The 27,875-nt window shown below is 35.4% G+C and overlaps 1 protein-coding gene across 12 annotated transcripts in view; it reads right to left on the reverse strand.

The window, feature by feature from the left end:
- LOC121869168 (mitogen-activated protein kinase kinase kinase kinase 5-like) overlaps positions 1-27,875 on the reverse strand; it is an 84,059-nt gene that overhangs the window by 47,507 nt on the left and 8,677 nt on the right. For 4 of the 12 annotated variants that reach the window (XM_042370363.1, XM_042370368.1, XM_042370362.1 and 1 more), the window contains exons 7-13: positions 27,591-27,740; positions 26,688-26,781; positions 23,463-23,566; positions 20,571-20,650; positions 11,541-12,314; positions 9,794-9,832; positions 636-689 (exon numbers count right to left, since the gene is read on the reverse strand). In XM_042370363.1, the coding sequence (XP_042226297.1) occupies positions 636-689; positions 9,794-9,832; positions 11,541-12,314; positions 20,571-20,650; positions 23,463-23,566; positions 26,688-26,781; positions 27,591-27,740 (1,295 nt within the window). The remainder of the gene's footprint in view (positions 1-635; positions 690-9,793; positions 9,833-11,540; positions 12,315-20,570; positions 20,651-23,462; positions 23,567-26,687; positions 26,782-27,590; positions 27,741-27,875) is intronic. The other 8 variants (XM_042370364.1, XM_042370366.1, XM_042370367.1 and 5 more) reach the window with 8 other exon arrangements.

Genomic DNA, 27,875 nt, shown 5'->3' on the forward strand with positions numbered 1-27,875 from the left:
TCATTCAAGTAAGATAACAAACATCTGTTTTGGATCTTTTGCATGCAATATTGAAAGCCAAATTTGCCTTAAAGATTCATCAGTCATAAGTAATCAATAACTTGTATAAAAAAACGTGTAATCTGAGAGTAAATGTGTAAAGTGCCTTCAGTTTAAATTCATAATCATGTACAATTATAGCAAAAAGTATTTCAGCCTCTTTCAACCAAATGTTTTCCAATAGTTGCCTTTCCAGGATCATTAATGCTCAAGCTTCTATTGAGCCATTCATGAGATCACCACACTGTACTACTGTAATATCATTGACAGAAAAAAAAAAGAATATATAAATGATTCCAGTAGTTTATACAAATACTGTAGTATTCGTGTACAACTGCCAATTGTAAGACCTGCCAATTCTTCAAAAAATTGCTATTATATAAAGATAAATATTAAATTTTGTTCTCAAATTCTCATAAAAATACAGGTAATTTAAATTCTTATGATGTTTTCTTCACACACATAAAACCAATTCTTAAGAATCTTCATATCTGCCACAAAAATTTACTTCAGCTGTCATCAGAGCTGTAGATAAAGGTGATCTCAAGGCTGGTTATGAAATCTAGTCATAAATGCAAGTACAGATCTTAACATACTGCGAGGAGTAGGTCATGTCCACGTCCAAGTCAGAAAGACGATCGCTGTGCCCCCTGTAAATGGACGCCACTCCTTAGCTTTCCTACCACACATGGCCACTCATGCAAACAACCAATGCCAGCAACAGACCAGCAGCTCTCAAGAGGTAGAGTCTGTCTCAGGTCCCATTAGTTATCATCACTGACTTCAGCTTCTAAAAGCTAAGCTAATACACTTTGAAAAGTAGGACTCCGGCTGATTAACAAAAAAAAAAAAGATATTATCCCTAACCTGATTATATTATTATTACTGCGATAGCAAAAATACATTTAATTTCTCAAGCCATCAAGAAAGTATGATGTTTCTTTCATAGTTATCAATGACCCCAAAACTGAAACATGACTGATTATTCTCATAATGTTCAATGCAAATCTAATATGCAGTCCAAACTAAACTATTGTATAACTAATACTGAGAATTAATGTGTTCACTAATTTACTTGGGAATCTCTAAAAACAAAAACAAAAATAATATATATATATATATATATATATATATATATATATATATATATATATATATATATATATATATATATATATATATATATATATATATATATATATATATATATATATATATACATATATACATATAATACGGTAATAATAATTTCCTCGAGTGTCTAATGATGATGTTCTTGTTGATATATAACAAATACTGTTTCACTCTTTCTGAATATAATTGTAGTAGTAATGCAGCAGCACATACATACACACTCACATATTTTTAGTTTACTTGTAAACTATGAACCCAGTGAAGAAAAGACAGTGGGCATATGTAGTGTGTGTGTGTGTGCTCACAATCCTGTATTACAATGGAATATGGTTCAAATGAGTGAACTATATAAAAAAAAAATGCCCTTAAGATGACTGTCATGTGCAGTTGTGCAGATATAAATGTTTCAAACTGTTGTAGTGTATATTCAATTCTCCATAATTTTCAAGTTCTTATGGACACTTTCAGTAAATAATTAATTCATGGGACCATTTGGATAACATATGCAGCATTCTTCTATGTACACTCTCCCCAAAAGTATCGACCCCCCTGGCCCTGCTGTATTTGGAAATGAACACAATAACAAGTGTACAGCAGTCTCAGTTTGGTTGGTGTTTCTGATTTTGAGTTGCACCTTTCATTCCTTCTTCTAGCACCTGATAATCACCATGATATCTGCAGTATACCAACTATTCTCTACACAATGTAATGAAATAGGACGAATTGTGACATCATACGCAAAACCAATAACGTCACGAGTATCCCCGCTGACTTATGAACCTCAGATACTATTTCAGCCCCAGGGAACGAGTTGCCAAATAGGAATACAGAATAACGTTACTATGTTTTCATGAACCCAGGTTACAATGGCATCACTTCAAACAAAATATGAAAAACTATGATCCGATATTACATTCATTTGCAAATACAGTAATTACAGGTGTAATATGATGCCATATTCAATGACATTATGATTTACTGCATTTTGATATTATTTCTACCTCTATTGACAAAGTAACAATTATGAATATAACGTTTCATCTCATGATTCGTGCTGGCAACGGAACATATCTGATACACAATATGAGACGATGTAGTCAAATCCTCCCGTGGATTTCCAGCTGTAAACACCCTCTATTTGACTACCGTTAATATATTTTCACTACATTAATATCATCATATTATTCTTTTAAAGATAGAGCACGGTGATTCACCATAATTACAACAAATGCCAGAAATAATAACTGGCAACCTCACAGATACTAGGAAGGCAGGCCTACCAACATAGTGCAGGAATCACATTTCGTGACTTTAGTGATCGGAAATATTCGTCCACTGTGACACATTGTATCAATGAAAAAAGGAGCCGATACTCTGTGGGGAGAGTGTGCCTGGTACAGTGTTCTTCCATACTGGGTCCTCTCCTAACATGTCCCCACACTCTACATCATGTGTTGGCTCCACATATGTTCACACACCTTAACCTAATACTGTTGATTATTTATGTCAAAATACAGTTCCAATACCCATATACTCCTGAATCCATTCCTTCAACATCATCATCCGGACTCATCAAATACACCTTCCATATAATATAGCCCATCACAATTAACACATCTTTAGTCTCCTCATAAGTTACAACTCTAGATTTTTCTATTTCACAAGAATGTTTTACAGAAATACTAAACACTCTTCTTGCAACTGTACTGGTCTCTCACACTGGTTCCTTCCTCTCCTCAAAATCAAGGATATTCTGTACTTAACTTCCTGTTCAACAAAATGTGAAGATTTACTCCATAAACTGATGAACTATGAAAACAAACTTCCCATGGCACAGTACACAAGCAAATGACCTTAAAATCCATTACATCTTCCATCTTGAGTACATAATGTCTATAAAAATAAGGTAACCAATACAAAAACAATCTTCTCGCCAATTCCACTTTTTCCTAGTTAGCATTGCTTCTATTTACTGTACACCTAGAATAAAAATTTCTTACCCATTACCACATTATGGTCTCGGCCAGCCAGCACTATACTGTACACTAATTGCCTCAATTGACAATATGAAATATTCTGACAAATAGTTTGCTTATCTCGTCATGGTTATTCTTTAAAAACATTAGGCTTTTACCTGTTCTTTTTTATTTACATTTCACAAGTTGCTTTCATCTTTCTTTCTTGCTACTGAACCTTGTTTTTCATATTATTTAGTCCTTTTACATGTTCTTTATAACATGTTAAAGAGCATAATTACACCTCCACTTGTTACTAGTCTAGCTAATTCTGACAGCCTCACCACAAACATGTATCACCCACACAGTATCCAATTGAACATATCTACTGTACTATCTAATTACTGATCTGTCAGTCACAAGCACCGTTTCTGGTGACTAACCATTTTTCCATAATATCGTAATTCCCTATTTTTTTTTTTTACTTTCCTTCTCATCTGCTAATCTAAAGACTTATATTTTTAATTGCCACAACAGATAAAAAAAATAAATATTCGTTGCAGAATGCCTTAGCTATCTAACATACTGTATATCTGCAAAACACCAAATACTGTACAGGGTACTAGCAAAGAATCAGATGAACCTGTGCGCTAGTTAATGATTTTAATCTAAATCTGTTCATCAGGCGCCATTTCAAGAGAGCTACGACTTTCAAAACCTGAGCCACATCAGTCTAAATAATTATATTGTACAAGATGCCATTCCAGTTCAATCCAACAGCACCAATTGGACACCCACTCACAACCAACACACATGTGCTACCTACACTCACTTAAAAACATTTGACCATATAGAACCAAGACTCCTAAGACACACAATGGATACGTTATGACGGGAACACCTTAAAGAAAACTGTGATTTTTGTTGTTAATGTAGAAGCTGAAGCTATAACGGTGGCACCAGCTCCCTTGTCTTTGTTGCTTCTAAAGTCAAGTGATGAAATTGAAATAAAAATATGCATGTAATCTTGTTTTAAAGTAAAAAGGCCTATAAATGCAGACATGTATGACTGTGGTGTTGATGTGAAGGTCCAGTGATGTGCATGCCTCTCACTGCATATGGCTGACTATGTGTATACGTATTGTATATTTAATCGTGTACATACATACACATCCATGTGTCTATTAATGAGTTGTCATTCAAGAGTATATTTTGTGTGTGCGTGTGTATACATGTAAGGGCTTTAACTTCCCATCTAGCTAAAATAAAACATGACCTACATTAAGATACAAGAAGTTGTCTTTCAAAATTTAAACTAACTATATAAAAACTAACACAATTTGCTTACTGGTTGTAATATACAATAAAAAATATAAACATCACAAAATAACTTCTACATTTGTAAAAGCTTTATATATTTTTTATAAAATTTGTTCATAATTATATTAATACAGCAAGCAGTTTTAATGTTACTTGTCATTACTCATACAAGCATTAATACAAATAAACGGAGGATTATCATGTTATTGCATTCATCATTTTTTGTCAGTGAGAATACAACTGATAACTAATATCAAAGGACCATGTTTACATAAGCTAGACAGCCCCCTGCACTAGATGTTTAGGCATTTGACTTACAAATTCCATGTCCAGTCACAAACAATATTATGTTCTTCATGCCAGTTATGCCTGAAGAAGCTCAGATATGTTATTTATTAATTGGGAAATTATATACAGCAATTAATAAGTATAGGGTAATGCGAGGTAAACACTGCAGTCATAAAACAAATCTTTGACATGAATAACAGGATGTAATCTAGGTGGCACTTGTGATCTGCCACAACACATGCCCGTGACAAGGATACTTTCTTAAAATGAGCCAAAACTGCTCCCAGAATTAAAGAGTGAGTCATGTAGAAGAAAAATAAACATAGACTAGTCTACTCCTTGATTACACCCTGCAAAAGAATTACACAAAAAAGACAAGTTGTGCATAGTGAAGGGAAATTTGTACAGTATTCACCTAAAAAGTTAAAAATCATTGAGAAGAGGAGGAACACCTTTCAGAGAGTTGGTATTAACCTTCGTATTTTAGGTGAGGTTGTTAAAAGTACACAAGGAGTACATCTCATAAGAGTGCAATGAATCTCATAGGATTAGTAAAGGGTAAAAGCCATCAACCTTACACACACACACACGTCTAATCTATATCAGGATAGGTAGATGCTGTAAATACAAGTAAGGAATAAATTATACTGATAAATATACACAAGGTTCATCTATTCTTGGTTATTGTGGAGAAAAATATATTATACTTAGTAGCCATATAAAAGTATGTTTACAGGGACCAGTACCTCACATCCTCTTGATCTAATTCATAGTAACCTTTTCCACATGTATCCCAATCTATCAGCCTTCCTCAAACAAATTACCAAGTATCATGGTTAATCATTATACATACATAAATGGATCTCAAATAATGACTAAACAACCCTCTTCCACTCCATGAAATGCACAGATCCCCATAATAGCTACATTATGAAGTTTCACAAACATAAGTGTATGAAATCCTTGTTATATACTGTATAATATTAATGAATTGAAGCTAAAATTACTGAAAACAAACTACTATTGCCTTAAGGTTTTTTACCAAACTATGAAGACAAAAAGAAGGACATTTTCTGATCTCTCTCTCTCTCTCTCTCTCTGGCCAGAAACACGAGCAAAAACCATCACTTCTTTCACTCTTTTTCACCCATCCATTTTAACTCAGTGATATCTCAGATTATAGAAGTTCCAAACTAAGAATTACCCATCACCCTGGTATGTACAGAAATAATTCCTTATAACGAAATTCCTTTTAACTCAAGTTCGATTTAGCAAAACAAATATGTGCCGGAACTGTATTAGCCTCTCCAGCTAGCAGAGACTTTGTGCTAGATGAGAGTAGTTCCGGTAATGTCCACGTGGGCTCACATCTTTGTTTTGGTGCGATCAGTCAGTTTCCTGCCACACCTCACCACACATTGTTGTCGTCTCCCAGGTTTTCTAGTATATGTATGCATATACAGTACTGTATATCACTGTCACCATACCTAAAGTGAGTGCTAAATCCAGTGAAGAGAAGGGTAAAACAGCGAGTCTTTCAATTTTACAGAAACTAAAATCTTTATTAGTTGCGCTATTAATTATTTTGATAATATCCTGTATGAACAGTACATGTACAGTATGTGCAAAATCACAAGATGCATACATTTGGATGGCTGACAATGTTTACACTGGGTTCATAGACTTGTTGGGTATTTTTGCCAGTTCCAATAGTTGTCAGGTGGCTACCAACCCTGTCTCAGTGTGTTGATGCTTCGGTGTCACCCAGAGGATGATTATTAAAGTAGGTTAAGAACAGTTTTTTTTTTTTGGCTTCCGGAAGCTATTTCCATTGAAGTCAATTAAACTATAATTCACTATTTGATGAATCACAATGCATTATGGTACCTAGCCCGTGAATTATCGTGACTTCAGATATAATAATAACATCTCAAGCCATTCTTTTTGCTTGTCTTGTTCACCCCAGCAGCTCCTGATATACTGTACACTCATACCTTTATTCCTCTCCCAGTTTGTGTCACAGTTCAGAAATCTCAAAGAGAAGCGCTTAAAGAGTATACAGTAGTCAGGGCGATTGGTGCAAAGAAAGTGTAAAGAGCAACAAGACAAATAGACGTACTTCACACATACAGTATTTGATCATATTCTCAACTTGCATACGGAATATTGGAAAGTTCCCTTTTACTATAAATTCGTGTTCACCCTCCTGGTACACCACACAGTCGTCACAGCAACCACAGATTCACTTCATTTCCTTATCCCTTCACTCCTTTTCACTGTGTCATCCCTATAAATTGCTTGATGTTGTGCACCTCTCTTTATCACCTACCTGGATGCTATTCCCATTCCTTTCATCTACTTCCTGTTCTTCCCCTCTTCCTCCTTCCACTCTCTTCTAAATCATATATTTTTTTTCTCCATTAAAAATGTTCACAGTCTGCACTGGTACTCCCATATACAGTCTTTTTATATGGCTACTCTGTGCTTGTTAGAATATATACACTATACAAGTACCACTAAACTAAGGACAAAAGGATCAAGCTGACATGCTTGTAATAATGACTGCCATGTATTCACTTCAACCACGATGGAAATTAGGAACTTCCACATTACATAAAGTTCTTCATGCGTTACATTGCAATGCCTTAAATAACTCGAGGATCAATGCATCAAATATCCTAGACAAGTTATACTCCCACAATGTTGTAAAAAGTCATTAATTGTATATGGAATTACTTAAAAGTTATCCAACAATAGTTCTTTTTAATTGTATAATTTTGTTAATCCTAAGAGGGTATGAATATACAGAACTGTTGTGAAAAAATGCCAAAGATTCAAAATTCTCTTAGCCTCTATTTTTTTTCTCAATAAAAAGTACCATATTTTTATGCAAGAAAAAAAAACAAGTTTTTGTAATGTAAGTTCCTTTTTCCATAAATATAAACAAAGTCATCAAAACATTTTAGAATAAGCACTTTTTTTTTTAATATCAGTAAAACCTTCCAAAAAAAGGGGTCAAAGCCACAGGGGGGGGGGGGGAAGCATTTCCTCTGTGTGAGGAAGAAAGCCAAGTCGTGGCTGCTGTAAGACTTGTGTATCTCACCCTACTTTATGGTACTCTGGGTTAGGTCACTGGCAGTGAGTGATTCACTCTGGATGAAAGGGAAAAGTTTAGTGCATTTAGCACAAAATGAATGTCTAGGTTAATCACCCATTTATGGGCAGCTACGTCTTCCAACCCTACATACCACCATGGCCTGTGTACACGGCCGTGAACTAAGCGTGACAGAGGAGACCACACACGGGCCCAGGGAAACCACTGTCTGTCACAGCCACACACAAGGACAAACACCAAAAGTCAAAGATTCATTAATGCCCCATTGTGCATCTGTTTCCCTTATACATACATACATATTTATATACTGTATATATATATATATATATATATATATATATATATATATATATATATATATATATATATATATATATATATATATATATATATATATATATATATATATATATATATATATATATATAAAACAGATCAAGAAGTAAATGTGAATTTCTAATCATATCTCTCTTAATATCTACACAGTTTTCATGATTACACGCTAATGCCAATTTAAGAATCAAAATATACAGTAGTGTACAAGGTACTGTACTCTACTGCCAAGATATGCAGTGCAATACAATATGAGGTACAGTACTGTACTGAAAGTGAAAACTTTAAATTTTCATGGTGGGTCTAACATATTACAGTACTACAAGGATCATCTTGTGCTCCTCTTAAGATAAGAAACATAATAGATCTGCCAATGACAGTTATGTTCACCTCCAGGTCACAACTTATTGCACCATGATAATGACATTTATCCATAATTTCTTAAAATCCGATTAAAGAAGCAACCATTAAAAGCTTCCTGTATAAACCTCCAACTACACACTAATATATGCATAATGGGGAACACCAAAAATAAGCTGTAGGAATATTATAAAGGAAGTAATAATTTAGACATTTAAATAATCCTGTGGAATAACTAGAAGTAGGCACCTACATATTACTGTTCAAAAGACAGATGAAGTAATACACAAGGAACTGAGCACAACATTAATGTCAGAGAATTTACCTTAGAATTAATAACCTCATTTAGTTACAGCCAAGACACATGAAGCCTTAAAGAGATAACTTAATAATAACCCGGGAAGATGAAGTCAATGAGATCACCAAGTTGAAACACATGATGACAAGAGGGTTACTAAACTTAAATTTATTTGCTGTTGATGGCATTAGTGAGCAGCAGGGTAAGCACTCATTTAACAAGGTAAGGAACTCCTGTCATGGTACAACTTGCAATGGAATCTTGAAAAAAAATCTTGAAAGTTATCTTCTTAGAATATGAAAATACTATAGTAAAGTACTATATTTTACAAATTGAGAAACCAAAAAATAGTCAAATGAAAAGCAAACATTATTCTATCAACTCAACAAACACAAGGCACACAAGTGAATTTCAAGGTTATTAGCAAATTTACATTTAAGACAAAACATGGAATTTTTGTTTAGCCTTAATGAACTTGGTGACTAATAAGGTCATCAGGTACAGTATAGGGAGACAAAAAGTTAAATAAGCAAGGAAGGCATAAGCATTCATCACATCTTAAAACTATGTAATAAAGTTACTTTAAATAAAGATTTTAAGATAACTGAGAATGCTGCCATATTAATGACATTTTACAAATGCAAAAATGGACCTTTTATAAGTTCAATGAATTAAATGCTATTTGGCAATCGACAAAGCTACAACACAAATTTTATGGGTATCAAGAGAGTGCTTTTTCTTATAAGCCGTCACAGTACAGTACAGTACCGTTAGAGAAGCATGCGAGGAACAAAACAACAACCATGCAGATCAGAACTACAGTTAGTGTTTCTGCTTTAATACTTTCTCAAGTTATCTGTGAGGCTATACCAGCTACAAGTACAATGTTAGGCATACACAAAACAATACAACAGTTAGTAGGTTAAACTGGTAATATTGGGGAGTTCATACCTCATTCGCAACTCTTCATCAATATACTGCAATAGGCTCCTGTCGAGAGCAAGGTATACAATGTATGAGTTAGGCAGCAGGAGCAATACTATGTAGGGGGGTGGACGGCGGGGCGGGGGTTACAACAGCCCCAAGGTCCCGAACACAGTAGGAGCTGCTGTGTCCGTAAATGACATATTGTCCACACAGATTCAAAACATAATAAACTTAATGGATCTGAGTATTTACTGAAGCCACCACTTAGCAGGCAAAAAAAAAAAAAACCTGTATAAATAATGTGATGAGTGACATCACTAATATATATATATATATATATATATATATATATATATATATATATATATATATATATATATATATATATATATATATATATATATATGTATATATATATATATATATATATTGTGTATATGTATATATATATATATATATATATATATATATATATATATATATATATATATATATATATATATATATATATATATATATATATATATATAGTATATATATATACACACAGGGGGTATACAAAAGCAAAAGTAAAATAATTTTGTAACCGGCAAACAAAGTAATCAGAGTAGCTTCAGATTTTGGAAGTACAATACTGTGATTTACAATTATGGTATTCAATGTAAGTATTTCTATATAAAATAAAATAAAATAAAATGAAATGAAATAATGAAACTTTTAAGATGAGAAGAATCTGACTAAAATGAAAACAATCTATCATTTACGAACACAATCGCTAATGGGTCAGCCGGGCTACCTCCTACCATAGGCAACATTCACCTTCCAGTATGTGGCTACCTGTCACATCCACTGCCACAGTAATGATTATCCTACTATATTAATATCATCATTCTGCTCACTATAAATAGGGTAAGTATATTATAATCACAGCTACAGTATGTACAATAAAATACTGTGCTAAGTAAATAAAGCTTTATCTTGTACTAATCTACCTACTGTAGCATGAATACAACATTCAGCTGCATTTTGTTTAGTGATTATATTATCATGTTAAAAATGCTATAAAATTTAGGGATGTGATTTTATTTTGTGCACTGAGCTAGGAAACAATTTAATTTTGAGACCCTTATTTTATTATACGAAAAAAAAAATTATGCCATGCCAAACTTAAAGATGAGGCAAAACTGCTTTCATTTCATACAAACATTTTATAGATAATGAGCAAAATAGGATGAACCTCGTACGACTCTGCATCACAAATTCTAAAAGAGCTTGAATAATTGAAGAAAAAAAAGATTATACTATATTACATTAATTGGAGACACGTCTTTCATATATTATTGACCACATATATGGAGTGCACATAAAACACACACAAAGCCAGGGAGAACTTAGCTAAACGAGTCTTATTTTTCTAAGGTACAGTACCACCAAACAATCTTAAACACATTAAAAATCTATAATCAATGAGTAAGAACACTGACCTGCAGTAATAACTGATGCTGTCTTAGGTCAATGTGAATGTGGTCAAAATATTGAAAATATTCATGCCAATAAGGGAAATGCAGAAAAAAACTACATTATGGGCATATTAAAAAATGCACTAGCATAATATACAGCTCAAGGCACAAGAGTGGCAGGACACCACCTTTAAACATCTCCTGTAAACAAATAAATAGTCATTCCATCAAACCAACCAAGACAGAATAAAGAAAAATTAAAACTTCTTCCCCTCTTATGGAACCATTCAAGAACGTGGTCAAAAAACTACCTTGGAGACATTCGCAGAACATCAGAGCCAGAGAGAGGACGTTTCTCCCGTCTGAGGGTATCTGGCACTCCCTCGGTAGTGGGAGGGGCTTCCTGGGCATCACGGAATGATGGGGGGGCTTGTTGGGGGGCATTCAAGGAGCCCATATCACTCTTCGACCGGTGGCGATGTCGCTTGTGGTGTCGGGAACGGGATCGGGACCGAGTTGGGCGTTCAGTCTCTTGGTCAGATTGGTCATGTGAGGTTAGTGAACGATAGGGTATGGTCGTGTCTTCTGAATAGTCTGGTATGAGGCAACTTGGTCTTTGACAGTCAGCAACAGTGCAAGTGGGATCATGGTAGGGGACCTCATCATTCTTTAAGATAAATGAGGTTGTCATGTAGTCATTGTTATCAGGGTCAGGTACAGAGTATCCATTGTTTCCATCAAGGTAAGAGTATTCATTGTCCTGCTCCCTCTGACTGTAATGATTATTCAAGAAATAGTCATGGGAGTAACTAGTGTGAAGGTTTCCATGACCTATCTCCACAACTCTATCAGCCCTTTTGGAATCAGAATTTCGAGGGGAACCAGGGATATAATTTGAGGAATTGATATAAGTCGTGTCTGCATGGTGGGACAAGTTGAGTGGGGGTAAGTTTGCATAGTCTCTATCACTGCTGTCTGCACCTAGTCTCAGATAGCCACCGTTTTCATTAGGGCCATTTGCGGCGATGTCCCTGAGCCCCCCTCTGCCCCTCCGTGCGCTGGGCAGTGACTGGGTCCAGGTCAGACTAGTGACAACAATGAGGTTGCCTTGAGAACTTGTTCACATTAGTGGAAAATAGGTAGTCAATATATTATACTGATACCTAGTTTGACATATATATCAAACTGGTTGGAAACAGGTTCACTTACACAAAGAACATTTATTTCCTCATAAGTATTTTTCTCGTGCTGCTTTGTTCACGAAATAAATTGTCTTGTATCTGAGTCATGCAGCATTTGTAATAAGTTAACAAGTCTTGTACTGTATATCACATGTGTACAAGTGCATGTGTTTACCAACTTGGATATTTTGTTAATACGTTGTTCTGTTGACACCCTTGCAAATATCCAACATTAGTGTTTTATTTAGATTGCATTCTAAAAGATAATATTCAGTACAACAATAGTTTCAATAAGGTTATTGTTAGACACTGATTGCTGTTATGTTAACTGAGATTCAGAGTCTACCATTAGATTAGTGTTTAAGAATTGAAGATAGTTGCCATTAAACAGATCAGTTTGTTACTTAAGCTAACTGAGAAATCAAGGGTGAAAGACGAATTATAATTCCAGCAAAGGGTAATTGAGTACAAGTTCTTCAATTAACTACTAACCACCAATAACATGAGACACACCACCAATGTTTGTCAGCATCAAAACACTGTAATAAACCATTGGGTATAAACAACTTATACTCGTGTTTCAGCATAACCCTAACTACTTGAGCTGTATGACACACAGGAGAGAGTCTTGTTGACTCAAGCAACATTTATCAACACTACCACCAAATATCTACCAACAACATCATCTCTTAATCTTAGCTTCTCATGCATCTCATAAAAACCTTCAAAAACAACAAATATAACACAGTAAAGTAAACACATTATCTCACTCCTTCACAAGAAGAAAATGAGTATCTTAAAATTTTGACAAAACAACAGTTTAGTTTTTTCTTTCCACCAACATGAATTTGATCAAATTCTTGATGGCAATTTTATCAATCATGTTTTATTTTTAACTCCAAAGACAAAATTATTTATATTTTTAGAACAAAAAAATACTACTAAATTTATTCATTATTTTTTTTTTGTAAAGAATGAACTCCTGTCTTCTTTACCAATTCACATTCTTAAATAAATTACTTGAGGGTTATGAGATAGAACTTGTTTTCACATAAGGGTATAAAACTGCACATCTCGAGCCATTTACCGTCTGACTTGGATCATCAGTTCAGATTTTCTACCTAACGGTTTATCTCTCACTCTCCAGAAGGGGGAAAAGTGTTTAATGTACTGTACTGTACTGTACTGCACTGTACAGTACTGTACTATCAAACAACTCCAATTTCCACTTCTAACCAGCCCATCTCAGTTGTATTCTTAATCAATTACCTTAACTTTTAACCAACTTTAACTTATTAATATTTAATTCTTTTATCAGTTCTTTCTCTCCCTGCCCATGTATCACTCCAACCCATCAGAGTACAGTAACCTGTCTCCCTGAAATTAATCTGCCACATATACAGTTAATATTTCTACCCAACTGATTGTGACAAGTGCACCAGCAACATGGCTATCATTCACCTCCCTCACAGCTAAATGGCCTTCACATCATTTAAAAAAAAAAAATCCCTAAAACTTGATCATTCTGAATCCAATTTAATTTTTTCATAATACTGTATAGCAAAACCTTCACCTCACAAACTTCTGCACCTGTATATGGGAGAGGGTAGTCTGCTATATCGAGGTTTCCCTGTAATTGTACCTCAATCTCTTGACTTCTAGTTTACAAAAACCATCCCATTGTTTTACCTAACTACAACATACCATTCTACATATCTCTTGCTTTCTACCAGCTAAGAATTGCACCTCCAACAAACAATAAGACGTTCAGCAACAATAACTAGATTGTACTTTATCACATCCACACTTAAGTCTGAGCTAGAATAACTTCTGCTGTTTCTGGAAACAAAGCTATCATAGCCACTCAGTCACTGTAGTACATTTTTAACACATTCCATAATTTAACTGTCAAAAATTGTCAATTGCATATTCCATCACACCTGACCCTCGCTTTATGCTACAGTTACATTCTGTGAAAGCCTCACAAAACTTGAAGTCTCAAAAGTGAATTCTAAATCTTATGGGTAAAATGGTGATGTGTTCCACAACCATTTCTGGAGCTCCCCAACTTTAATTCTGGCACATTTTCTTTACTAATACACAACAGTAATGCTATAAAAGTTGTGGAAAATCATTATAATACTCTAATGTTTCTTAGAAAAAGAAAAAATAATATATCAAATTATAAAATAAGAAATGGCAACATGCCATCTCATAAGCCACCTCATCCACAGTTTTTCCATTCCATATCTTGGACAGATTGCAAAACATCATTTTTTTTTTCACATTAAATGAACTGGTGGTGGAAGTATGGGTAGAAACAGGGTCCTCACATAATTTCAAATTGGCACATAGTGAGCATAAAGTGAGGGTCAGGTGTATTATAATACTGTTTCTAAGGCATGATTTTCTAATACAGTACACTCAGGGTTATATCTATTTGATTATTTTCTCTTATATTTAATGCCTTACTCCCCTCAGAGGGGTTAGCCACAACAGAAGAGCCTATAAGACACCCTATTATGACATACAGTAGGCCCCCAAATTTGTGGAGGTTAAGTTCTCAAAATGGTCTTCATCCGCGAATAACATTTGCAGGCGAGGGGGAGATACATTTTAACTTGTGTACAAAGAAATGTATATGCCCTTATGTGTTTGCCCTTAGGACAATTATTTCTTTTACCTGTAATATTGTATGTGTGTGTGTGTATGTGTAGAGAAACACACACAAAACACATACAAATAAATAATAATTGGGAAATCCTCACAAATAATCGGAAACAAATTTATTAACAATGCGAGTCTACCCTCAAGTCCGTGCTCTCTTAATAAAGTAATAAATCATGGACTTGAGGGTTGACTGTTACATTTTTAAAAAATTTGTTTCTGACTACTGCATATATGAGAGGATTTTCCAATTATTATTAATTGTGTGTGTGTGTGTGTGTCTACACACACACACACACACACATATTTACAATACAGGTAAAGTAAATTACTGTCTCTAGAACGAATGGCTCCCTGTCCCAGCAGCAAAAATGCCAGCAACTTGAAAACTACCCACAGACATTCTTGGGTACATCCAGGGTGTCATCCATGAATAACCGAGAACCGCGAAGTAAAAATCCGCGAACTTGGGGGAGGGGGGGGGAGGGGGGGAGGGCATACCTCCTTCACCCATTCTCTCCTTAATGCAGTACTCTATCTTGCCCTTCCACAACATATACATCTATAGGCACCATCATCACGTACCCATACTGTCTAAGAGCACCACTCATTAATTACTCCACAATTCACATCCTCTGCCAACTCAACAACTCTGAGACTACCGTTCACAATTCTTCACTTCTTTCATTAGATTAATACTAATTACAACCCTACAGGTAATTCATTCTGTGGCTTGAATTTAAGAACATTCTGTTTGTGTACGAGTCCATGTTGCAGTACTACAGGTCACAGTGGGAAATACTATACTGTACAGTGCTGTACTATCTCTTATTTCCTTCTTCATCCCTAAGTTTACATCCTCTTTCACTTTTGCCCCAATATATTATTTTTCCCCTAATTTTAGGGGAAACATGCACCCACGCACACATTGAAATGTAACAACTTTGAGGCATCATAATTTCTTTATGTATGAATGTGAGATTGTTGAAACTTCCACAGATACCACATCATATATCTAAGTTCATGTACTTACATGTTTCAGATTGAACTATGACAACCCTGATGCACTATGTTTGGCACGGAACCATTGAACCAAAGACAACTTTTTGCATGGATGAAGAAATTTGAGGAGATTGGCAGTGTCCTGAAACAACATTGTGGAGGAGAGCCCAGAACATCGGAGGAGGATGTTGAATAACCAAAGAAGTCCATCTGCCATGCCTATACCAAATTGCAAATGCCGCGTTCAATTGTACATAAAATCGTTAACACACGACTGCGGCTCTATGCTTATAAGCTTTAACTGGTTCAGCACCTCAAACTGGATGATTACATCAAAAGGAAAACTTATATGATAAGCACGTGATCTACAGTATTGATAACAGCACTCGGTACACATGATCAAAAAAGTATCTGTGCACATTTCGCATGAAACAATCTGACACCAAACAATGTATATTGCAAAAGCCTTATATCGCTTGCTTGCAACATTTCCTGTTTTATCCAGAGTAAGTATTGTTATTATATGCACACTCGGAAGAAAAGAAAGTAATTTTGCGAACTATATGTAGAGTAGTTCATGTTGGTGGTTACGTTGTGGCATAGATGTACGTATTGATCATTTAGAAAAACATTGGATCCACTGTGCAGATACTCTTTTGATCGAGTGTACCTTAACCAGGCCATGTTCTCTAACGCAGCAACATTTCACGCATGTAGTCACAACAATATACTGTACACAATGATGCATCAGGGGAATGGAGAATCCATATATCACCCATGAGGTCGAAAGAGATGGCCCAGAAGTTAATGTTTGGTGCGGTCTTATGTGTAACAGGATTGTTGGCCCATTTTTTTGGCAGATAAATCTGTGACAGGATCTGTGTACAGTGGGTCTTCATTATTAGTATGAGGCCAGTTCCTAAAAATCCATATATATAATATAATGATTATATGAATGACAAAGCAATTTTTCCCATACAAGTCAATGTAATAATGGTGGGGGGGGGGAGGGAGAGGTTATGGTCCTGGCCGGTCAAGTTAGGTTACATTCCTCCGTTTGCATTACAGCATTTAATAAAAATATATGGCACCTCAAATTTGTTACATTTCAATGTGAACACCTTCCAATTCTTCACCTACTTTACACTGTTTTATTTTCACCCACTCCATTATCAACCCACCATATACCCTCCCTCATACACTTAACCACACTGACTCCTCAATAATCTTTCTTACAACTTTTTCCCTCTATATAAAAGTATTATTGCTCCACTTGGTACAGCTGTGGCACTTATGCTGTTTTTCAATACCTGTTATGTACTCTTCTTAAGATACAGTACTACGTTTTTCTCTCCGTTTCAATATTTGTGTCCCAAAGCCATCCACTCCCACAACTTTCCCTTATATTAATTTGTTTGCAACCCATCTTCTATCTGCCCCCAATATGTCCTATAATCTGCATTCAGTAATATCTAATCACTTTAAGCCAACTCTCCTGTATGTCCAGTTACCTCATCTCGCTCTACTGAATCTTTCACCGACTTGCCTCCATCCCTACTCTCCCAGGGATCTTTTAAACTAATTCATCTATGTCATCTTTACTCTCTTGCACCAGGAGTCATCACTGGAACCACTCAGTCCTTCAACACAAGAGACAGCACATCTACCTCTCACATGAAATAAAAGGGATATTATCTCCCTCCCTCCCTCAACATCTCCCGAGAATTTTGTCCACTCGGGATTCTCGCCATTTGAACTATTTCCATTATTTCCATTACCGTTACATATTCTATTACCTTTAACTGTTCATATCCAGCTCCTTGTATGAAAATGTCAGATGGAAAATGTTCTCAGAAAATCTGATGAGAATACACAGTTTTTGTACCCAAATTTAGCAATAATTCTGAAGACTGAAAACATCAAAACCAGGAGAAACGAGCCACACCAATTTGCTGCCTTAAACCAGTCATGCCCAAGAAAAAATTACAACGCAACAGCAATAAGCAAACTGAGGAGAAAATTAAATGAGTTAAAAATAAATTAATAGTAAATAGATAAGTAAAAAAAAAATATTTATGACCACTGACATAACTTGTATGAAATGAAAGCAGTTTTGGCAGGAAAAATTATACATAGAAGCATACAGAAAGAAAATAGTGGTTTAAGTATTTCTATTAATCTACTATTTAGGCTTGACCAACAAAATACAAAGTGATAAGTACAGAGGTCTAACCCAAAACACTTTTCTCTACCAAACACATATCATTCAACGACTGTCTTGTATGGACCGCTTAACCTGCGACTCCACAGTTTTCAAATGATTACAGCAGTGATTTTTATTTTACTGCGCACCAGTTTTTAATTGTTCTTAATACCTTTTACTCTCATAAGTCCTGTAAGTCTTCAATGGGTAAATTAACTACTATACAGTAATCAGTATCACTCACTTATCTTATTTCCCTTGGTCTATCATTGCCAATAATTCAACATGGTTTAGAAAAGGGAAATTTGGGGTATTACTGTATCTTATTTCTAAGAAAATTTTGTGATGCTTCTTTAAAATGTATATAATGATATATTAAAAGTAAAAAATTCTCAAATCTCAATTTAACACAAGAGGAGAAATTCTTGAACTTGTAATTCATTTTAGAGAGGCAATACGATGACACAACACTTCCTGTAAGTGTTGTGCTCTGGTGTACTATTACCAGTACAGTACTCTCTATCATTTATATTCAATATTGGCAAAGTATTGCAATATTTACAAGTCTGTTTGTTATTCTTTTTTTTATAAACTAATTACAATAATTAAAACCCAATAAAATATTTGTTAATTGCCTACATTTGTAAGCTGTGCTATTTCAAATAATTTTGAATATAAAACCTTTTCATTTATTAAGATACTTTCCACAACTTGTGAACATCAATTTATGAAACATTTGCCACAGATAGTAAGTTATGAAATACAGGTATTGTCTAACTTGACCAATAATTTGGTGAAAAGCAAATTGTAAAATGTTATAAACTCCTTCAACCTTCTCTGCTATACATTAAAACTCTGATGACATACTGTACAGTATTGTAGTTCACATCATTAGATCAGAGATAAAATATGTACTGAATTAGTCTAAAGCCAAATACTGTACAGTACTGTATATACAGAAGCATTAAAAGTATTCAAGTACTTTTCATATTTTATATTATTAAAACACTGTCACAGCTGTTACCGTAATTATCAACGCAACTTAGGAAAGTATATTTCCCGCTATCTTTTAACTATGTACAAGGCCTTTATAGGAAAAGCTTGTGAGGTGGGCTTTAGAGAGCAAGATGAGCACACACAAGCCAGGTTAGTCCTCACCTTCTTAATTAATTAGGAAAGGTTCAAAGCTACTATCTACAAAGCTACTGGAGTGGATTATTTGCCTAAGGGTTCATGTAATGTGTGATATATGACAAAAGATCATTAAATGACTTTATAAATACAAAATCAGTTTTGAAAATTTTCTTTTAAAAAAGTAATATCTTCCAAGAATATTTAAAACATTTTTTCAGTGCTAAATTTCACATTAATACTGACAAATAAATCAAAGTAATATTTTTACTATGGGTAACTGTCAGCGAGACATTCTCGGGCAGAACAACAAAACTGTAACAAAAGTAATGAATGTTCAGTACATTAAACTACATCCCAATATCCCATCTGATCAAGACCACTCACTTTATAAGCTTTTTGAACAGCCAAAATTAAACAAAATAATTTAAGCATGAGATTAACACTTGGAAAAACATTATATTAATCAAATTCATCAGCAATTATTGTCATGATCTATGCCACTGTATATTAACTAAAACACTACTGTCTACTACTGTAAGGAAAAACACACTCTCTTTAACATAACTTATTATTAAAAATAGAATAATTCAATTGCAAAAACAAATTATAACTATCCCATACTTTTGGATAATAACAAACAAAACTTTTTATTTTGCTTTAAATAACAAAAGAGAAGACTAGTAATGCCCTTAGGTAATCTTGTCCTCCAAAACATAGTATATACAGTACACAGCAAATAATCATCACCTTCATTTTCATTACTCATGTTCAGGGGTGAGTGAAAATGACATTGAAGGTGTAAGCTTTAACGTATCATTCCTTGTAATGAAATATTAAGCCAAGTATTATACAAACATGCACTACTCTACCCTTATATACTATTTGTGCAACAATGTGTCCAGACTCTAGTGAGTGACAACAAAGAAAACTGTACAATATAAATATCATATGAAAATCTACTTTGCAAACTCCTTGGAATAGGTCTGACTAGATTCATCTCAATACTTGTAATGCAGAAAAATGTTTGTTTCATGTAAAATGTAATGGCCAACACTCTTCTAATGGTAATTCAAAGCAAAGAGCTGTAAGGCCCTAATGACTGTTTAATTCTACTCGAGTACAGTACAGTAACAGGGTATTAACAGAAGACTTACTTGGTTTTAACTTCACTATCAGGATCATTCTCCATCCAAGATTCTGCTACATCATGATTATCCAGCGACACCTCTCCTTCCTGTAAAGGTTTTGTTACATACATAATTAAAATGAGACTTTAACAAAAGTATTTACTTGGTTAACTTAAATGCACAGCAACTCCCCTTTGTTACCAAATTAATGAAAGTTATGATATGTGTCAAGGAAGGCACATGATGAGAAGAGGATGGATTTCCAGGAAGCAGTTGACTGAGGTGTATGGCACAAAGTGGTTTTTGAGGATACACACTACACAGGCTGCCGATGGGTGATGCTAAGTTGTGTGCAGGTGGGGGTCGATACGCTCCAAAATTTTACGCGTGACTAGTGTCAGCCCTCATATATCAAAATTTATTGTCCATGGTCTCATATTGTTTCCCAGTAATTCCCACAAAGTATGCACAGATATTTGTTTTAGCTACTGTACATAATTTTTCTCCAGTTCCAACTATCACACACGCACCCTCTACAATTTTTTATTGTCTTCGCACAGCCAAAACAAACACACGAGTGTCGGGTGACATGATTTGTGTTGCGTAGCCTTGACGACAGCCTCGAGAGACATGAAGGGCATATAATATGATGAGTGTGTCTGCTTCCTTGAGGTTTCTGGACAGTTCTTGTACATCATTATGGTGTGAATGGATTCCATATTCTGCAAAAACCACCAGATGTTGGAGTCCATTTTCAAAATAGGAGAGAACTTTTCTAGCCAAATATACCATCTATGGTCCTGTAGCTGCTTAGGACCTACTGTATATCTGTGCTGTGTCTGTACAGCAGTTGATAGCCTTAAGCTGTGGTGTCAGTACCATAATGAAGGTTTCTTGTGGTCTGTTCAAGGATTGTGGTTCAACATACCAATAAAAGATCAGATGAAGTGAGTTGTAGTTAATGGCTCTATGGACTACAGTACAGATGCATTGGTCTACAAAGTCTGCACAAGTTTTCAAAGGTATTGCATGCCATGCCATCAATGATAAGGGCTCTGGGGATTCTCTAGCAGGGGCCCCTTCCACTGATTCTTATTTGATTCTCTGTCTTTGTTAGTTAATGTATATTTTGTATGATTGGCCCAAAGCTTCCAGAATGACCATTAACTTACTTTTGTCAACACAAGGAAGGACAGACCCTGACAGTCAGGGGAAAAAAGATATCTTGGAATGTAAGTGAAATCGTGCAAGCCGATGGCTGCTTCTAGATTCACATCAGAGCGAGACCTTGCAACAATAACTAGTCTGGCAAACAGGGATCTGTTCTCTCTCATTTCTATTACACAAGAAGGTGGGGTTACTTTCACTGATTCGCATGCAGCCTTCCAGGATAACTGATTTAATTTGGTCATTTTGTCCCAGACGCTGGATGGCACCACATGTTTTTCCAAGAGCTCTGTGTAGTTTTGTTTGTCTGCCTCATCATCTCTTCGGATATCTTGTTTGATAGTGTCTGGCATGATGAAGGCATGGGTCACAATATTAACAATATCATTGTTGTCCTTGCAGAAAGGATTATATTCCTCACTGACACTCAGAAGTTTCTGTACATTACAGGTCTGTTGGTTCACAATTGCAAGGAACAGTTCATATTACTTTGTCCTTTTGTAAGGAGTGATATCTACCATATCAAGGACAAATAAAGTCAGGCAGGTTAATTCAGGAGTGTTAAGAAGAATCTTGCTAAAACTGCTGGGTTAAGTGTTATGAAACCCACACCATCTTTGACTTTCATCATATGGTTTACAGTTTTATTGCATGGTCGACCCTGATGTTACAGAATGGCAATTGGGTTTTGTTTACACCAAAATTTCCATGTTCAAACTCTTGCCATACGTTTAGATCAGATTCTTTGAGGCTGTACATATGAGCAATGTAGCCTAGGACCATCTGTGCTACCCGGCACTTGAACCAGTCACATGCAAAGAAAATGTGACAAGAGAATTTCAAGTGAAACAAGATTTAAGCTCCAAAGTCCTTGGAGGGCAGCACAGATAAAGAACAACAGAGTCAGGACTGCCTCCATGTAGCTACAGGCCACCTTAAATGAAGGGAACTGTTGTCTTTTATCAAATTCTTCCACTTGCTAGTTTAGTTTTCTAACATACTGTACTCTAGTAATCATATACTGTGTCCTTAAAAGATCATTACTAGCTGTGTTTTGAAGTGGTATACTCTACCCTATTGAAGATTGTCAAGCAGAAAATCACAGTTCAGGGTTTTCAAAAATCAATTTATGGGGGTGACATTTGGTGACCTTAAAATGACATTTAACCTCATCAAAAAAGACAATTTCATAATCCACATATAATAAGGTTGAAAATTATGACGAGTAAAAAAATTAGCACATTATTTCCACAGGACCCGACATACATACAGAAGCCCCTACACTATAACCATATTTATCACTGTACTGTTCATTATGAAAATCTCTTCACACTGATGGTGAAGTACCTGGTCATTCAGAGTGGTCAGTCACCCATCCTTTCCTGAAGTGACATGAAGCAGTGTATACTGTACCATGTGGCTTGACCAATCACTCACATCCAATTCTTACAGGACAACAAAATTACCAATCATTGTGAAAAGATGTTAATCTATAAGTAAAAATCCCTTTGTATAATACATATGCAAGGTGTGTGTGTGTGTGTGTTACTCTCACCTTTCCTTATCTTATACTACACATACCAGTCACTACTCCTCCTCCTATATCCCCTACCCACAGAATCACCCTACACAGGAGCAAGAGAAAAGTAGAAATACATTCATAAAGATAGAAATTTAACTTATATTATTTCCCAATTAAGTTATAACATTTATATATCTATGGAGTATCCTTAGAAACAGATGAAAACTTACTTCCATAGCAGAGTCCCACGGCTGTCCCGCGACTGGGTACCTGGCAGGCGGTGGCTCAGCATTCAACTCTGTGACTAGGGGGGGTTCAAAGTTCACTGACTCCACTGAAAACAATGGTGAAGATGTTGAAGTATGTGTAGGTGTTGGTCAGTGTGACTGAAGAAGGCATACAATCTATACTTTTTTCCCGGCCCGTATGTTATATTTTCATTAAGCAGCATTGGATTAATTGAATATTGTCAGTTTCATTATTGAACATTGGATTTGCTAAATATAATGTACTTAAGACTTAATTATATGGGTGAAATCTTTCATAAACTACTGAAAAACAAAAGTAATTTCACTTGGAAACAAAGCTTGGTAAATCTTGCTCCCAGTATTTTCATCAAAAAACATACTTAAAATATAAAAACAAGTTTGTCAATGTTTATATATATGTGTGTCGTGTAGCCTCTTTATATTTATTATCATTCCTTATCAACACTCTCACTGAGTCAGTTTATATTAGCCTGATGTAGAGATAATTACTATGGTAACTCCCAGGCTCACAACAGGAAGATGCAAGAAAATTTACTTTTAAATATTTAAACCATTAATGCTTTCCATATTCTTAGTCTAAAATATCTAGTGTGCAACTCTCAAAGGTTAAGGAAGCAACACAAAGGCTGCTGCTGTCTCCTCACTTGGGGTTGACAGTAAACAATCCCTGAGTGAAGTTTAAATGTGAAGAAAACACAGATGATGAAGTCAGAATAACTGGATGCTTCCAGCGTTAAGTACAATGTGAAGGAACATGTCAATCTATGATAAGGCTGATAAATTCTCCTAAAATTCAGATGAACTTCAAAAACCACACTAGCAACCACCTAGGATTTGACAAGTGCACATGAAAATTATGAGTGTATTGTATTCACTTTTAACACTCAGAATCATACACTCATAAGTGGCCTTTTGATTTATTGTAAATGAAACTTTTGCCTCATGATCAGACACGCCAGTACAGTACAGTATGGCGTTTTTTTTCTCTTAAAGTTTCTGGTTGAATCACTTCAAATTTTAATGCCACTTTTGCCCCCACCACTCGCTTGCGCAGAACAAGTCATAAGGCTAGATGGCAACCCGTCTATGTGCGGTGGACCAGGCAGTACCAGACAACTAATGCCAGTAATGCTTCTGCCTCAGTAAGCAACGAGTGCCTTGGTCTTCGGCCCAATTTAAAAATGCGCCGCTACCCCAAGATATTTATCTCTTGCAACCTCAATATTTATTCTTATGAAGTGATTAAGTATTGTGTATTGAAATCTTTAAAATGAAATAGTGAAATATATTTGAATTTATGAGACGTTGGTGAAATGGCTACTCACAATAGTCGCAAATACCACACAAAAGCATGTCGTAATATATAGGCCTAGCTTGGAAAAATAAATGTGATAGTTAAATGTAGTGCAGTAGAAGCATACATATGGTTATGGTGAATTACAGTATACCTATAGTCTCGATTTACGCGGATTTCCTTTACGCGGCACCTGGCCAGACCGGCAATTATTAGTTACACGGTACATTCCATCATTTACAAGGGAAGTGGCACGGGCAGGGTGTGCGCTAGGTCGCCCAGTCAACAAAACATTACCGAGTTCTTCACCCACCACAGCCGGCCCAAGTTCAGTGATAGTGAGGATATGGACTTATATGGACTTTGAGAGGTTTGACAAAGAGGCCCTGCAAGCCTCTGTGGTGGATAGTGATACAAGTGATACAGGTGAGGGCCAATAATCTGCCCTCTGCCTCAGAACCAACCCCCCATCCCCGTGTACCCAGCCATCTCTTTTACTAACGAAAGTGTTAAAAAACCTAATATTATTGATATTTCTCTTAAATATTAATTGTGTGTGCATACCATCATAAAATTAAAATGTTATTTTTACTACAACGTAGGTATTGTGTCGGAAAAAGCGTAGTTTGGGGGTCGGCTCAGTCTCTATTTCAATTAATCCCATATGTTCTGTTATTTCGTTTACGCGTTTCTCGTTTTATGCGGACCTCCACGGGTTTAATTGACAGCGTAAACCGAGACTATACTATAATAAATATATTGTGCTTATTTGATACATATTCGTAACGGCATCGCCATTATCGTGCTTCAGTCAAGGCCTACCTCTTCTGAGTGATAAGTGGAAATATTATTGCCAAACTTTCAGTTTTTGTCACAGAAACTTCTAACTGGTCTATTTCTCTTCCTTGGGTTGCGTACAGTAATAATCCGTCATAAAAAGAATCTTTAAAAATATTTGGACAAAAATCTCGCAAGGAAAAAAAATGTATGTACTCTATAAACATTTCAGCGACTGCACTCCTAACAACTACAATACTTACTTTTACTTTTTGATCTGTAACTCTGTTACATTTTTCATTATATTTGCTCTGATTACACGATTGTCTTCCGCATGATTTACTCTTTCTTGCCATGAGCATTTTATACTGACTGATACAATAATGTATGTACAACACAAAGAAGAATCAACAATAAACACTCACTTTTCAGTTTAGTCGCCAAAATGGCAAGGGAAAAAATATCTTCAAGGTGATTTCTGATCATTCTGCGGACTACGAACAGAGCGAGTGACAGGCTCATTAAATAAATTTCAGGCGATCCTGAAAGTGTTAATAAAAGAAACCTACTTGCCACACTTATGAGTATTTGAGATTACAATGGCAAGCATCTTATATTAACCACACAATCTCACAGCATTCAATTGCGTATGTTAGAAATAAGTACAGTACTGTACTGCACTGGATACATCACCAGTTGCATTGAAATAATATATATATATATTTATATTATTGTCAAAAGTGGAATAATCACATGGGCTCAAGGGTCAAGGCTAACTACAATGATCCAAAATAAAGTTCTCAAACAGATTTATGGCAAATTGATATTATAAATACACATCAGCGAGTCACTGAATTTAACCTATTGCATTCTAACCCACAATACCATCCACAATAAAGTTCAATGTAAGAAATGCCATAAAATGTAAGTCATAAGTTTATTTGTTAAGTGTCACTTGGTGTACAGTACAGTGTTGTACTACTAGCCATCAGTGACTCAGCAGACACAGTAACTCTTAATAACTGTGGTAGTTATACCCCCCATAGAAGATATACCATCATCCTTGTACCACAATGATAAAAAATATAAAAACATCCACTGCCAAGTTTGCTTACTGTGTAGCTCTGACTTGGTTCTCTGCTTAGGTCTTGTTGGTGTTCTTGAGGTTATTCTCTGAGGAACATTGGTGACGGCACCTTCTTCATCAATCTAGGGGGAAGTACCATATTAAGGATGAATTCATCACTATTAACTACTTCCATAGTAACGTTAAAGATATACACTGATAAATACTGTACACAAAAATTCTAATACTATACTATACAGAACTTAAAAGACCCAATACACACACTCTTAAACTAGCCTAGGAGAGAATTTGTTTCAGTAAATAACTAAGTACTCATACACTAACCTAATCTTATCAGTCTATATCATATTTTCTCAATCCAATTTTGACATATATATAGAGTCCTATTTCTAACTATATTTTGATTCAGGGAAGTATCAAAACATCACCAGTGATTAATAACTTTATCTTCAAAGCCAAGGAAAACATTTACTCTAATTACCGACTGCCTGCCCAAAAATGTGCCCCATATTCCCCAAAATTCTATAAACCTAATCAAGATTTTACAATACATCCTTTGGAAATCCAAATGTCCGATGCCACAGGGATAATATACTGTACTGTATTAAGAAGGAAAGGAATATACAGTATATTAGAAAAAATCCAGAACGAAAGAAGTAAATTTTATCAAAGTCCATAGAGTACTGTACTGTACTTAAAATACAGTAACTTAGAAAATATGTAAGCACTGATTGTCAAAGTCCAACACCCTACTCATATTTAGCTCCAGACTTCCGAGTCACTCCGTAAATACGTACAGAAAGCCCCACTCAAACTATACACTTTGGTGCATTTCCCTGAGTCACCATCTTGTCTTGGGTCGGTTATCAGAGAGAGATGTCAACACAGAGTGAAACAAAACCAAGAGATAAATGACTTTACTATATCTCACCTCCAACTCTGGTGGGAAGGAATGCTGAGGATTGTGGGCCTTCTGCAGGAGCTCCACAGCCAGCCACCGAGGAAGATCAGCAGCAACAAAAGGATGCAGCAGCAACTTATCAGCTGTTGGTCTTCTCTTGGGGTTTTTTGTTAAGGCCAGCTGAGACAGAGAAGTAATAGTTACAGTAAATCTCACATATTGTATTGGTCTCTATCTTATTTTATGATCAAATGAGAAACTTACATTATAATTATAGTTACTGTAACGCTTATAATAATCAAGAAGATCGATTAA

The sequence above is a fragment of the Homarus americanus genome, unplaced genomic scaffold (genome assembly GCF_018991925.1).
Source record: "Homarus americanus isolate GMGI-L3 unplaced genomic scaffold, GMGI_Hamer_2.0 scaffold25467, whole genome shotgun sequence".
Taxonomy (NCBI): domain Eukaryota; kingdom Metazoa; phylum Arthropoda; class Malacostraca; order Decapoda; family Nephropidae; genus Homarus; species Homarus americanus.